General features: G+C 38.2%; 1 protein-coding gene across 5 annotated transcripts in view; it reads right to left on the bottom strand.

The window, feature by feature from the left end:
• The window catches only part of NCOA2 (nuclear receptor coactivator 2), a 194337-nt gene that overhangs the window by 44622 nt on the left and 134026 nt on the right, over positions 1-15689 (bottom strand). For all 5 annotated transcript variants that reach the window (XM_060243657.1, XM_060243660.1, XM_060243659.1 and 2 more), the window contains 5 exons: positions 12089-12192; positions 10508-10685; positions 7967-8155; positions 6036-6137; positions 5810-5950 (listed from right to left, as the gene is read on the bottom strand). In XM_060243657.1, the coding sequence (XP_060099640.1) occupies positions 5810-5950; positions 6036-6137; positions 7967-8155; positions 10508-10685; positions 12089-12192 (714 nt within the window). The remainder of the gene's footprint in view (positions 1-5809; positions 5951-6035; positions 6138-7966; positions 8156-10507; positions 10686-12088; positions 12193-15689) is intronic.

Genomic DNA, 15689 nt, shown 5'->3' with positions numbered 1-15689 from the left:
GGATTCTTTCCCTGTTCCTACCTTGAAGTCATCTGTCATGCTACTAAATTTTAAACTATTATTGCGACAGGAGGAAAACAGGAAACACACGTTAAACAGCCAGAAGAGTATATGCAGAATAAGACTGCAAAGAAAAACAAAGCATGTGCTAGCTGTAGAATAATGTAAAATAAAATTTCACACCGAAGGTATGTCATTGTTTTAGTTTAACCTTTGGGCAGAACTTTCAGAGACAGCAGCAGCATTTTCAGAACACAGCAGGAAATTCCAGCACTCCCTTGTCAACAACACTGATGTTAAGATCTCAGCCTTTTCTTTAAAAAAAATAACAGTCTGATGAATCATTATTTAAATTTAATTATTACCTTTCTACAAATGCATACACACAAAAATTAAATAAGCTTTTAGACTGTTTTAAATGTAATACTTGATGTAAAATTTGGGATTGTGTGGCAAAGCATACTGTAAGGCACAGCCTATGACAAAGGTCAGCAGCAGATGAGACTCTCGTTCCAGGATACATTTAAAACCAGTGAAAATTCTTTAATTCTATGACTGCACTTCAAAAGCCTTATTTCTGGAACTGAGAATCATACGTAAGACGACTTACTTCAAATCTAAACACATGTTGTTTAACACTGAATCAAAGTTAGTTAATTCCAACCATTCTGCTACTTTTTTTCAAGCATCCAAAAGTAGAGGCCTGATCCATGTCAAAATAAATGAATGCTGGTAGAGTCACAGCAGTTTAAAAATGTCAATAGGTGGCAAGCAGGGGCAAGGCAATAATCAAGCTGCTGGGTGAGGGGGATGAAGAGGGTAATTAAATATTTTCTTTTGTGTACTTTTACCAGATGTCCCCCTTATCACTTTTATTAGCCACCAAAGTTAAAAAGGATGGCATCTCATCTTTTGCTTCTTTTACAAGAAATGGGATTTTTGTTTTAGCTCAATGTTTATGACTGATTTTGTTTTGCTCTTGAATTTAAGTTGTTTTACTGAGTATTTTAGATTTCATGTTAGATTTTATATTGTTAGCCTGAGAGCTGAGGTATGGTGTATAACTCATGTAAATACATATATACACAAATTCTACCAAGTCTTTTGAAAAGAAAAGTTTGTGGCAGCAAAGGGAGGATCTATAAAGATAAATGAATATATAAATTTAGATGCTCCTAAATTTGTGGGATGATTCTTCTCATACAGTCTCGCACAAAGAGTTGACCATCATACTTATAGCAGCAGCAAGAATTACTATTGCTTCAGTATGGAAATCTCCCTTGCCTCCTTCATTAAGAATCTGGAATGATAAAGTTTGGGATCAATTTATCATGCATAAAATTGCGACCTTTGTGAACCACAACTTTTCAAATTCAGAAAGCACTCGTATCAAGTTTAGATCTATCTGAGTCCCAATTTTAAATTTTATGTCAGAACAATGTATTCTTCCTTCCAACTGCACTTATCATTCTTGGCTTCATTTTTAGTTGTTTAAGGTCTGAGAGGCGCATGTCTGGGTGTATTATCTGGTTGGCTCGTATTTAGTTATTATTTCTCTGTTCATGCTATTTTATGCAGTATTTCTTTGGACTATTTTTGCAATGCTATTGAATGATATAATTTTATGCTCTTCATATGCATTTATAAGTCAAAGATTTTTGTTTTTAATAAAGATTTATTTAATTAAAAAATAGATGAAAAAAATTTCTTCTCAAAATTTAGGCCACAGTCTTATTACTTTCTATTAGCCTCTATTCCAGCTACTCCCACTCCCACTCCCATTCACACTAATGATTCCTTATATTGTGTTGGATGTAGTTTCTTAAGTTTCTCAAGAGGTTGCTTGTTCAACACAGCAAGTTCCTACTTCTGAAAGGAGAGAGTAAGGAGATGTACTATGCTTACAGAAACACTCTAAAGGTAATATATGATTAACCTACATTCTTCTAGCACAGTCTGGGGGGAAAAGGGATTTTCGTGAAGATCAGAGCTTCAGTCTGTATTTCTTCAAATCCACATTTTGGTTTCTCCCCCTTCTTTTAATAATCTGATCAGCACATCATGCTGTACCAATATACCAAATCAATATATCAAACATACCAAATTCTCAACATGGACAAATTGTCTATACTTAAACCCACAGATCTTTCTACAAATCTGAAAAAATGCCCCAGTGTTACAAAAAAAGAAAAGAAACCTTTTTTAAAACCCCAAAAACATGGTAGTCAACTGATTGGCGGCGGGGGGGGGGGGGGGGAGACGGCCTTGAAAGAGTCCCAGGAGCCAGAGCTTCAGTCAGTGGGTGGGAGGCACTGTGGAGGGGAACGGGAGCCACCAGAGTGGCATGGAGATCGGGGGCCACCAGAGCAGCGGCCGCGGAAAGATCCAGGCTGCCAGGAGGGGCCATACAGGTGGAAGGGGGGTTGGGTAGGCGGCCATGGCTATGGGCCTGGCAGCACCCGCAGCTTTAACAAATGAATTGTCTTCAAATGAATGTTGCTAGGCAGTCACACAGCCTTCAAAGCCTTGGTTGCTATCAGTAAACGGTGGGTGTGGTGGAAGGGCCCTTTTCTGAACTATTTTGACTTTTAAGGGAGGACTCAATGGGGTTAGGCCTAACAGCAACCACAGGGTGACTTGCTACCACAATGAGTTGCATGATTACCCCAGCTGCTTGCTTCTTTTCACCAACAGCCACCCCATGAAAGCCAGTATCATGTAGAGTTTCAGAGTAGGATCTGGGAGACCTAGGTCAAACCACCACTCTGCCACGGAAGCTCGCTGGGTGACCTTAGGCCAGTTACACATTCTCAGTATAATTTACTTCACTAAGTTGTGAGAATAAAATGGGAGAGAGGAGACTGATGGTAAGCTGCTCTGGGTCTCCATTGTGGAGAAAGGTTGTAAAAGTAATAAATACAGGTGTGTGTGTGTGGGGGGGGGATAAAATGTAGGTGAGTTGATGGGTGGGAAGTTGAGAATGAAGTAGGGAATGATGAGGATTATGTGGGCTGCCACAAGAAGGGAAAGAATAAATGATGTGGGGAGGTGAATACAGGGGGGGAAAGGTTCTTGACTGTGCAACTTGGTCTAGCCTGGAAACTGGTGCATTGCAACTTGGTCAGACTTTTCCCAGAGAGCAGTTGACAAGGCAGGGAAGGTGGAAAAATGGGTGGGGGGAAAGAATAAATGTAGGGTGGCTTGTGGATCAGAAGGAGATGTATTGGTGCTTTCAGGTAGGGGAAAAATGAAACAGTAATGGAGAGCAAATGAGACACCTTCCTCAAGTGCTTTTGGGACTTCTATTTGTTATAATATATTGTTGTGGTATCACCCACAGTAATACAGTTCTAAATGATCACTATGGAAATCCACAATAAAATAATTCACCACAGAAAAAGGCTAACATTACAAGCATCTTCTAAGGTGAATGAGTATACTCATATGTTTCAGAAATGTCATGAAAAACTGTTATGTGCCATTTCATTAGATGCAGAAAGGCAGACTAAGCAGATTTTATTAACTATATTGTAAAGAACAGCTGTCTTGCCCACGCATGATGCTTACCTATGCAACCTACTGAAACTTACATACTATTTCCCTTCTGAGCTCCTGTTATAAACTCCTTGAGGGGCTAATCCTGAACAGAATATGTGACAGAATTAATAAACATGTCCCTATAGAGCAATCAGGATTTAGATCCTGTCCTAGTTATGAAGACCAGGTTCTCAGCTTAACAACTTTCATTGACACAGGGTATCAGAAGTGTCTTAAGACATCAGCAGTTTTCATCAATCTGGCTGCCGCTTATGACACAATCTAGAAGCATTGTCTGCTGTACAAGTTTTTACAAGTTTTCCCCAGTAGAACATTATGTCTGCTCCTAAATAGCATGCTGAACAATAGAACTTTCCAAGTAATTATGGGTCAGTCAGTCAGCAAGCAGAAGAAACTGACTAACAGCCACCCCAGGGCTCAGTCCTTGCTCCAGTTCTTTTAAATCAATACATCTCTGATGTTCCTAAAACAATATCCAGGAAGTTTGCTTGCACTGATGACATGACAATTGTAGAAAGGCACAGATTAACGGAAAGGACTAAGGGAATGCTGACTAGGGACCTTGAAATTTTGGCTGGCTACTACTGTAAATGGCAGCTCATCCCAAGTCCAGGAAAAATAGAATGAAAATGAGAGTTGTCCATTGCCAAAGACATAGCTGATGCAGGCCCATGCAGGCTAAGATCCTGACACCCAGCAATAAGAACTGCACAAATCCTGCAATCACAAATTTTTGATCTAGGGAATGAATGGTTCCAAGCATGGATACAATCAGTTTCACCTGATATCCATAACTTGATAAAAACCAACAAGAGGCCCACAAGATTTGACTTGCCATGAAAAGTTGCCATGTAAAGTATGGACGGCTGCTAATAGAATATGAACAGGCTTTGGAAGTTGTGCACACCTGTTGCTTAAATGGGGCAAAATACCAGGACTTGCATATGACTGTGGTGCAGCCTGCCAAGCTGTATTTCATCTGTCACAGGAATGTGTTGTGATTCTGAGGGAGATGTGGTGGAGCTCTCTGAAGTCTCCCCAGCTGCAATTGCGTGCACTGAAAATTTAGATATTAGTATTTGGGGGGATTGCCCAATCAGACTTCATACCTGTTGTATCAACTTAGTTATATATTTTATATTAGTATATGCTTCCAGTGTGTAACTCTGCCATATGATCAATAAATCATAATACCAGGGCTTTTTTTGAAGCAGGAACTCCTTTGCAAGGAACTCCTGTACAAGGAGCCCTGAAAGCTCTTGGAGGATTGGCTACATCAAGGGGGTGTGGCCTAATATGCAAAGGAGTTACTGCTACAAAAAAGCCCTGCATAATATTGAAACTTAAACACAGACATAAGACAGGATTCAGATATCCTTCAACCTGCCAAGTACAGCACTTTGTTCAATTCATAATACCTTGGGTCCATTCACACTTTATCAGATACTCACAAACATTCTTCTAGCACAGTCTGAAAACGAGATTTTCCTTGATGAAGTGTGCATATACACAAAAGCTTATACCCAAAATTAAACGTTGTTGGTCTTAAATGTGCCACTGAACTCAAGCATTTATCTTACGTTAGTCAAATATATGTGTGCGTGTGAAAATGTTACTAATGCCTTTAGAGCAATTTGTTTAAATACTGGCAATCCAAAACTGCCACCCAGAGCCTGCTTCGGCGGGGAGCCCTGTAAACTAACTAACATCATACAGTCTCTTACTTCAAATAATCTTCCAGGAGTATAGGATCTAGATATGAAAAATGCATCATTCAGAGGTTCAGATGTCTTCATAAGCTGTCTAAATTTGCATTGGGTCAATCAGCTTCTGTCCAATCATACTAAAGTTCCTTGCTTCCTCAGTTTTGTATTCTATTTAAGGAATTCTAACACTTGGCTCAGCAAGACAGCTTAGATAATCTTTATCATTTCATCTTGAGAATATATCTGACTTAAAGCTCCATGGGCTATCCCATGCCATGTGTAAGACATCAGTCCAACCAACAAAACCTTCCCAGTTCATTACAGTTTTGCAGAAACATCCATCTAGTCATAGAATCATTACATAATACTGTAGCAAACAGGGAACCCTTTGTATTTAGTAGTATTCTGTACTGATATCAGTACTGATATCTAGATACTACATCAAGATCATTATCTTTCCTTTTTGATCATTATCTTTCCTTTCTGATCCCATCTAGCATCCCATGACAATATTTAAAGTTGAAGATTTATATGGGAAAACATACCATCCTGATGATGCCTTTTGGCAAAAGACATCTCTCCTTCATGCTGTGCGTAGAATCTCTGTATGCACCTTCTCACCACATCTTCCCAGTTAGGTTTCATAGCTGCTCGAATAGTACTGGTGTCTAGTGAAGTTATTTTGCCTGCATATACACAAATATTGTTATGATAGATACCTCCTACAATTTTAGTGTCCTTATCTTCAATTTAATTTCTGTTTCATAATACCTTGCAAATCTTGGCGAGTACTAAATGTCTCTGATGAGGGCAGAAGTGGTCTTTCCTTCAATGGAACTCTTCTTGCCACACATATTAAGCAAGACTGCAAATCTTAAATAGAACACAGACATAGGAAAACAGAGGAAAAGGAAAAGATTTTATGATGCAGAATTACACTAAATAGTTTATTTTAACAGAACTGATGTCCTTTTGTTAAACTATGAATACTGCTCTTTGTCAGTCTCTGAGGAATACACTGAAATTATTTACTTTAGTTGTTAGACTGCTCACTCCAAAAGGCCCTGACCAAGTTACAATGAGTTTCAAACATATGACAAAACCAAAATTAACATCAGACAGATAGAACTTAAAAGTATTAGAAGGCTTACCCATTTTATTTTCAACCCACCCATTCCTGCTCTCATGCTATATACACACACAAGGCTTCTATCCAAATGTTACTCCAAATGCATCCCATCCTCAGACATACAGGGTACAATGATCCTCAAATCATTTCTCCAGACCCCAGCATCTCACCATTTCATAAATAACCTGTTCTCCAGTTCTTCCCTTACTTGCAACCTTCACTTTCACATGTCTCAAAATAATTCCCATATCAGTATTTCTGCTTCAGAATCGTAATAAAACTCACACACTTCTTTTGCATTTTCCTGAATCAGACATCCATCCCCAACCAAACCTCTCTCTAGCTGCTGGCATGTCAACACGGGCAGAAGACTGATGGTGGTTTATGTTCCATAGTAACTGCTTTCAGGTTTGAGGCACCAAGAATGACATCTCCTGGTTCACTACACTCTTAAGGTGGGGGTGGAGCAAGGCAAAACCTTGGATTTTCTAACCCCCATCAAATACTTGTATAAACTCCACCAATCACAAGAATTGTCAAAACATCTACCTCCCTAATGTCAATAATTCCATATCGGATAAGCAAAAGAGGAAGCAGCCATTAAATATCCTAGTAGCCACAAATGATGCCTCATAGGTCACTTTTTGACAGCTGCCTTCAAATGAAGGTTTTTGTCCCAACATTTCTGATTTGGAAAAGGGTGTGTGTGAGCATAAATCCTCCTTCCCTTGCACTGTAGTCCCTATCTGTCAGAGCCCATCTGCTTTTAAAGGGAAAAAAAATCCCCAATACTGGGAGCTTAATTCAAGGAACTCTCATTATCATGTCTGGTTTCATCCCCAAATAGACATTTGGACCTACTCAGGCATTTGATCTCTTTCAGTGAAGAGAAAAGCACACAACTGTAATACTGCAGTTTAAACATTTTACTCAAGACATACTCCATGTATCAACATAACCATGGAAAACTAGTAGTTAAAATATATTCATATTTCAGGATAAGCCAGAAAAGAACAATAAGCAATTTAGTATACAGAAAGTCATAATTTTTGAAAGCTAGGAGAAAAATGGGGGTTTGCCAGAGAAATATAACTGAGAGAATTCTGCTGGCATTTTCATTGTTACAAGCTCAATAGGAACTTGAATTTACATGTTAATTGCTAAGCACATTTGTTTTGGTGTAAGTCTCAATACAACAAGCACAGTTTATTTCTATGTGGGTATGTTTAAAGCCACATCAACATGCTTTGGATGTAGTCATTCCAATATACAATTATGATTAAGCACATTTCTACATGCACATCTGTGCATACTAGATGCCAATAAATGTTTACCTTGTTCAAAAAGGAACAAGGAAGTTCAACTATTCTGCCTTTTAATGAGACATTTTACAGAGGAGAGATCAAATATTCAGATAATCTGATATTAGCATAAACAGTAAGTGTTGGTTCCACTAGCAAGGGAGCCAGTAAGTGCTATTTCCACAAGGAGCTCCATTAATTTACATGTAATGAACCTTAGAGAAATTCTATTTAATTTAAAAAGACCAAAATACATAAAATGCTCTGGTTACCTTCACCATCTTCCTTGATGGACTTTGGCTGAGAAACAGCAAAGCACTGCATAGTTTCATATTTTTGATGTGCTTCCTGGTTATCATGGCCTTCTTCTTCAGACTCAGTTAAAGGTTTTACCAGCATCCGACAATTAAAGGTATGGCTGTTGCGCCTAGGAACTTCACTAGACCACGGTCCCCCATTCACTGAATAAAGCAAAGATTACAAAAAAGATAAGATGCTGGGCAATCTTCTGAATGTTAATTTTAAAGTATTAAAGCAAGGGTGTCAAACTCATTTGTTAGAAGGGCCAGATCTGACACAAATGGGATTTTGTGGGGCCGGGCCATGTGTGTCATAAAACATAATGCGAGGTAGCGGAGATATAAACTTTATATCTCCTGTATTTTTATACACAGACAAACACAAAGATATTATGTTTTAACTTGAAATATAAATATGCTTAAAACTCTTGCAATGTTTTGTTTAAAATGGAAAGGAAGGGAAATTGTGAAATATGACAATGCAATTTTACCAATAAAACATCAAGATCACTTTTACAACATCAATTTTACAAAAAAAATCATTAAGCACAAGGATCATAGCAGAAACTAAAAATATAAAATGCTTTGAAGCCTGGGAAAATATGAAAGGTGGGGGAATAGTGGGATCTGGCAATTCAATTTTTTAAAATAAAACATAAAAAAGCACAAGGATCACAGCAGAAACGATAAAATATAAAATTTCCTGAGCCTGGAAAACAATGAAATGGCATTGCAAGCTGCTTCCCCCCTCCCCAGGTCTACTCAAGACTGGCAATGGTTCTCCAGTATAATATCCCTCTTTGACTATAGGTTCCCAGGTTAGAGTACTCACTAGGTCAGGTCCACAGAACAGAGATAAGCTGGCTCAAAGCATCAGCCCTTTATTTGCAAAGACACAGATCCAGGAAGCCTGAGCTTCAGCTGTCCATATAGGAAAGCTGAAAGTGATACTGATCTCCACTCCAATGAAACACATTGCAGCACAGACAAAGCTGCAAGGAAAATGTGGAATGAACCTTCCATCAAGGTCCCTAGGCTCTATCTATCTGGGCACAGAGACCTTAATGGAAAATTCATTCCATGTTCTCCTTGCAGCTTTAATGGAGAGTACATTCCATGTTTTCCTTGCAGCTTTGTCTGTCCTACAAACTGCAAAGACAAGGCAGAAAAGGCAGGGAACTGAAAGAGCAAGGAACTTTGTCAGCCTCTGAGCTCTAAACAGTGAGGACCTGAGTGGGGAGAAAAGAGCCCCAGGGGGCTGATTAAAGCCCTGGGTGGAATGGTTCTGGCCTGTTGGCTGAACATTTGACACCCCTGTATTAAAGCGCAATCTATATCTTGAGCGGGAGGAGAAAATCCTGCACCCTACCCTAACTATAGTAAACTTCAGTGAAAGCGAACAAAGCTGCTGACATAAACATACCTCAGACTATGATTCTGCCACACAGCTTCTACTTCCTAACTACCAGATATCATGCTGTATATTATAAGTCTCATATATGCATTTTTATACAATGAGATCTCCTCACTATAGGAAAAAAGTAATCATATGAAGCAATCTTTAGTAAGATCAACATAATTCTTAGCCGCAATGTTTAAATCAAGTTCTTTAAGGAGAGGCTGAGGAACAGCCTAATGAAAAAAAACCTAAATATGTGCAAATAGGAAAACATGAAGTGGTTTCTTAGAGCATACAGCATATTTATGGGCATTTCTACAAATTATTTAAGTATAGCATACTAATGATTCTGAAGAACTGTCAGTAGTACCAGAGAAAGCAAAACACATTCACTGCAATTTCAAAGAGCTTTAGGTTAGATTTGTACAAAAAATATAAGGTATAAAGAATTAAAAACTCCAAAGTAGGTTTCTGATAGCTATATATACTCCTACAGCCAGTGTGGGACAGTGGTTAAAGTGCTAGGATAGAAGCTGGGAGGGCCTTGAACCTCACTGGGTGACCAATTACTCTCTCTGATCCATCTCAGAGGATTGTTATGAAGATAAAATCGGAAAATAGAATCAAGATGGAACGAAAATGTGCAAGATACAATAAATCATCCAGCACAATGAAAAGTTCTCCAGAACTCAAACAACTACACACTGTGTTGTGTCATTTTAGTTGGTGTTAATAAAGAATATTACAGGGCATTTGTTTTTGGGTTTTGTTATGAACCAATGCAGCTACCTACATCTCTTATCATAAACTAGCTTTCAGATTCAAAACGGTGGGGGGGGGGGAGAGACAAAATGAGAAGTAATGCTTATCTGTGCTTACAATGAATCATCCAACTTGTCAGTTTCTGTGTGAACCTATGCACAAAAGTCCAAGATAGGCACAAGAAATGAACAAGCTATCTGAGAAACTGTTTTAGAGGCAACAGCAGAGGTAAGAACAGCAGAGGTAAGAACTCATAACATAAGTGACATTAAATGAAAGCAATTAAAGAGCCAATTTATGAAAGAAAATCTAACAAAAATACCATCTCAATGAATATATTTAGAAATTTGTACCTAAAGATTTTGGCAGCAGGTTTCTGACAAACTCATTATGGTCCCCTACATGTAGGATGCTATACACACTTGTGTTCATCAGTTCTTCTTGGTTGTATCGTAAGAACTGTGTCACATTCTCTGACACAAACACCACATTACCTTCCAAGTTCACTACAAAGAAGAACCCATCGAGGGCCTGAAGATTAAAACACATTGAATTATTGCAGAGAAAACAGACTTTAACATCATGTTAAAACCATGTATCATTCTATCTTTCATTTCTCTACTAACTCTACTAACTCTTATACAGGAGGTGGTGGTGGCCACAAGTATAGCCACCTTCAAGAGGGGTTTAGATAAAAATATGGAGCACAGGTCCATCAGTGGCTATTAGCCACAGTGTGTGTGTATATATAAAATTTTTTGCCACTGTGTGACACAGAGTGTTGGACTGGATGGGCCGTTGGCCTGATCCAACATGGCTTCTCTTATGTTCTTAACTTGAGACGTGCAATGTGAACAAGCAAGTGGAGTGAAGAAAGCAATTTAGCCTCATCAGAATATTTTTTTAATCATGAAGTTTTTTTCATACAAAAAAGCAGTTCAGTTGCTTAGCAATACTTGCTATTTGGACAAAAGCACAACTGAGCATACATGTCTAGCAACAATTCAGAACCCTTCCATATGATATGGAAGAGAGACCAAGAATGTATCTGTTAGATACAAGTTTCACACTGACTCAAAGACTGGGAATTAAACACAAAAAAGTGAAGAGAGAAGAATATACCACCTGAGCACTTGTGGATGCATTAAATGATAGTCTAGTTTAATTCTTGTCAACACAGTTTGAAGAATCAGGGACAAATATATCTGAAAGTGTGTCTGACATAAAGTATACTCAGGCCCTATAGGATCACAACTGAGAACTGCAGGGTCATATGCTTGTCTCATACTCTGCTTCTTATACAAAATGCCACTTGTTGCTGTCACCAGTCCAGGGTTACAATGAAAGTGGATACGTTGCTAAAGTTGTATTCTGAACTCTTATTAAAATAGTGCTCAACATCATAAGTATGTACATCTTAACTCCCCCTACTTACATGCAAATGGAAAATGTGTTTATCCTCACCCATTGAGGGTTCTCTTTTCCTGAGGTCACTCATAATTTATCAGCTGTTTTCCCATGTATCACAATAGTGAAGACACCATACAGAACATTCATAAAGAAGTGTCTTACAAGAATGATTTTTTAAAAGTATGTCAATTGTAAAAACATACAATGCAACTTTTTTTGCTACAGAAAAGTCACATGAATGGACAAAGAAGCAAAAACTAATAGATCATGCATACAAAGATTAATTATTTGTGTTTTATTATTTACGTTTCAGAGGCACTACCTTTATAAAGTATTCTTTGTTCAACAGAAATAACAGGAACAAGAGTGCATGTCCTTATAAATACATGAGACACTGTTTGACAATCAGTGTAAGAAGTTGAAGTTTTGCATAAGAATAAAAATTTGCATTGCTGCTCCATTAAATTGTATCCAAGTAGTTAACCATAATTAACCATATACACAGAAAACCTTATGTACTTTACCTCCAGCATCATTGGTCCAAGGGCATCCTTGTCAATGACACTCTGACCTGTAGATGACACATCAGCTTTCTGTACTTCATCTTCATTGGCTGCTGCTGCCTTTTCTGTACAGAAAAACAAGAAAAATATACCACAGTAAGAATTAAAGAACATAGCAGAGAACTTTTAGATTGTGCTTGCCACTAATGCATAGTAAGAGAGATGGAACCAATCCCCAGTGTCAGAGATGTACAAACATAATTTGAGGCAGATAGTTGTGCTGGTCTGCAGTAGAAGAACTGGGTTCGTGTCCTACAGCACACCTTAAATGGCAACACTGGGTACAACTTTTGAGAGTCAAAGATCCTTTCATTATTGTATATGAAGGGAACTCTGGTTCTCAAAAGTTTAAGTCCTGGAAATCTTGTTGGCCTGCAAAGTGTTATTGGATTTGAATACAGACATGGTATTTCCAGTTCATTAAACAATGTAAGAGAAGATGTCGGCTGCATAGAATTCCAAACTCCGTCCCTCCCCATTACTTTTTGAGCACAAATCCCTCCCAAAAACCTAGATTTGGTCTTCCCAGAATTTGAAGCCGGTTTTAAAGCTGGCACAGATTTTTTTTAACCTTCCAAAGCTTAATTCTTAGATTTTAGGGTTTCTAAAAGACAGCATAACTAGTGGATATTCAACAAAATCACAGAACATTCATAAAGACGTGTCTTACAAGAATGATTTTTAAAAGTATGTCAATTGTGAAAAAATTTGGAAGGTTTTAAAATGTATTAATGAAAAATTCCTCATTCTTGGAAATATATTTCCTGGATCATTATGCTTTGAGTGAAAGGGAATAAAGAAAGGAAATAAGTTGGAGATTTGAGTTACGCCTTAGACGTATATACACACCAAAAAATCCTGTCAAATAGAGAATAATATTCCTGATTTATAAATAAAGTGTGTGTCTGTATTATATCTCAGAACTGAATATCTGCCACATATAAGGGTACCAAACAAAAAGAAAATGAGGTAGCTGTGTTCAGAAGTACACACCAAAAGCCACTAAGGCACACAGCCACAAAATTGCTGCAAACAATTTTGTTTGAAATTAATAATAAACCAATTCACACATTTAATTCCACATGCTGACTCACTCAAACAACAAAAGCAACCATTAAGCAATACATAAGGAGCACCAATTGTGTTCTATGTTGCTCTCAAACATGAATTGTGTTCTATGTTGCTCTCAAACATGAAGCAATCATTAAGCAATACATAAGGAGCATCAACTTCGTTCTGTATTGCTCTCAAACATGAAGACTTGTATCAGTTCCAAGGGCTCCGTAGAGTTCCAAAAGTCCAAAAAGAGTCCAAAAGTTTCCCATGAGATGTAACTGCACAACGGTACACCAGTAAATATCCATTTCTCTGTCTGCTTCATCTCCCAAATGCCAGTGGTCTGTGCTTGACTCAATGAATGAAATGTGATTATATCACTTGTTACAGTCCCTCCAGTATGCATGCGCCTGATGAAGCAAACAGGGAAACAAATATCTATTGGTGTTCCGTTGCGCAGTTACATCTCACGGACTTTTCGGACTCTTGGAACTCTACGGAGCCCTTGGAACTGATACAAGTCTTCATGTTTGAGAGCAATACAGAACGAAGTTGATGCTCCTTATGTATTGCTTAATGGTTGCTTTTGTTTGAATGCGTCAGCATGTGGAATTAAATGTGTGAATTGGTTTATAATTATTTCCAAACAAAATTGTTTGCAGCAATTTTGGGGCTGTGTGCCTTAGTGGCTTTTGGTGGGTACATATAAGGGTACAGCAATTAGACACTGGGAAGGGAAGGATATAAATGCTTTCATAAGTAATAAATACAAATTTTAAAACCCAAAAACATGAACTTTGAAGGAAATATTCCTAATGCAAACAACCACAATGGGATATTAGACAGGTATGCTCTAATATTGTGCCTTCAGTTGTACAAACTGTGTTTAAGTCCACTATTGTTCTCCTCTACCATGATAAGACAGGCAGGGGATCAACATGGTTTGAAGACAACAGGTTTGTGAACCACAGAATGAACAAATTCAATCCATGTAGAAAACTCGTACACAGTTGCACTTAAGAAGTCTTAGATTTGAAACTGAATGTTAACAGAGATATAGCTGTACAATGAGATTTTGAAAGCCTTCTTTATTGCCATGTTGATAACAGCTAAATAAAGACATTTTAAAATAGGTTCTTTTCTATAAAAAGTAAACTACTGCTGTTTAAAATAGATGTGAGATCCCACATGCCATTTTAGGAATAACTGACAAATCAGAGCTTATTTAAGACTGTTAGTTGAATCAACGATTTACACTTCCTACATCTGTGGACAACCAGAAATCCCACACTGTTGATAATTATTGAAATCTAGCATACTCACACTTCTATAGCATGCAGCTGCTTAGGAAACATAAAGCATCATTTATGAAACTAAAAGTGTATTGCGTAATGACTGTGACCTTTCACAGTTTCCATCAACTAGGCCATGTTCATGATAACAAAAGAGCTAAATGTACAACTCAAAATCTTCCCACTTTACTACAGAACAAATTTAGAGTTAAGCTAGTCTGTGTGGGGTACCCATTTTTAAATCTAAAACAACCAGATGCCCTGCAAGCCCCTCTTCCCAGTAAGATTCAGCAACTCTTGTTCTTTTTGAGAAGAAAGAAGATATGGGCTTCCATCTTAAGAGGTATGTGCCTACAGGCACCCTCTTCTTAAAGGAGGTCATCTACATGAAGGACAATCCTATTGTTGCAAAGAATACAAAGACAGAATTTGTGGACAGAAGACTTAACAGTAGCCTTTCCTCTGTAGAGACCAGGCAGAACCTAAAGAAGTTGATCTAACAAACTCTGGAAACATAATGTAGTAGTAGTAGAAGTAGTAGTAGTACAGTTGGTTTTTATACCCTACTCTTCATTACCTGAAGGAGTATCAGAGTGGCTTACAATTGCCTTTTCTTCCCTACAGCAGACATCCTGTGGGGTAGGTTGGCCTGAGAGAGTTCTGAGAGAACTGTGACTGGCCCAAGGTCACCCAGTTGACTTCATCTGGAGGAGTGGAAAATCAAACCTACTTCTCCAGATTTAGAGTCCACCACTCTTAATCACTACACCACACTGTCTCTCATGACAATTTGTGACAAATAGTATAAGAAATCATATTATGATTGCCTTTCTATTCATGTTTATTTATGTATATTTATTATTTGTACCATGTTTTTCTCTCCAGTAGGAACCCAAAGCAGCTTACAAAAAAGAAAATGCAATGGAGATAAATAAAAAGGGGGGAAGAGGAGGCTTCTGAATACAGAGTTCTTTTTCTCTCCTGATCTTCTTGTCAGCCAAAGGTCTCTTATCCTTCATCTCACACCTCTGGACATATCCAGGTCTTAAATACCTGTAAAGTCTGTTCATGGGGAGGCTTCACCAGCACCATAGCACTAGGTTCTGCCAGAACTAAAAGTCTTTCGGCTTGGCTTCGCGAACGAAGATTTAAGAAGGGTGCAATAGTCCACGTCTGCTGCAGGCTCGCTGGTGGCTGACAAGACCAATGCGGGA

Source organism: Heteronotia binoei, chromosome 7 (assembly GCF_032191835.1).
Source record: "Heteronotia binoei isolate CCM8104 ecotype False Entrance Well chromosome 7, APGP_CSIRO_Hbin_v1, whole genome shotgun sequence".
Classification (NCBI taxonomy): Eukaryota; Metazoa; Chordata; class Lepidosauria; order Squamata; family Gekkonidae; genus Heteronotia; species Heteronotia binoei.
The sequence above is the reverse complement of the archived record's forward strand: the minus strand, read 5'-3'. Positions and strand labels throughout refer to the sequence as shown.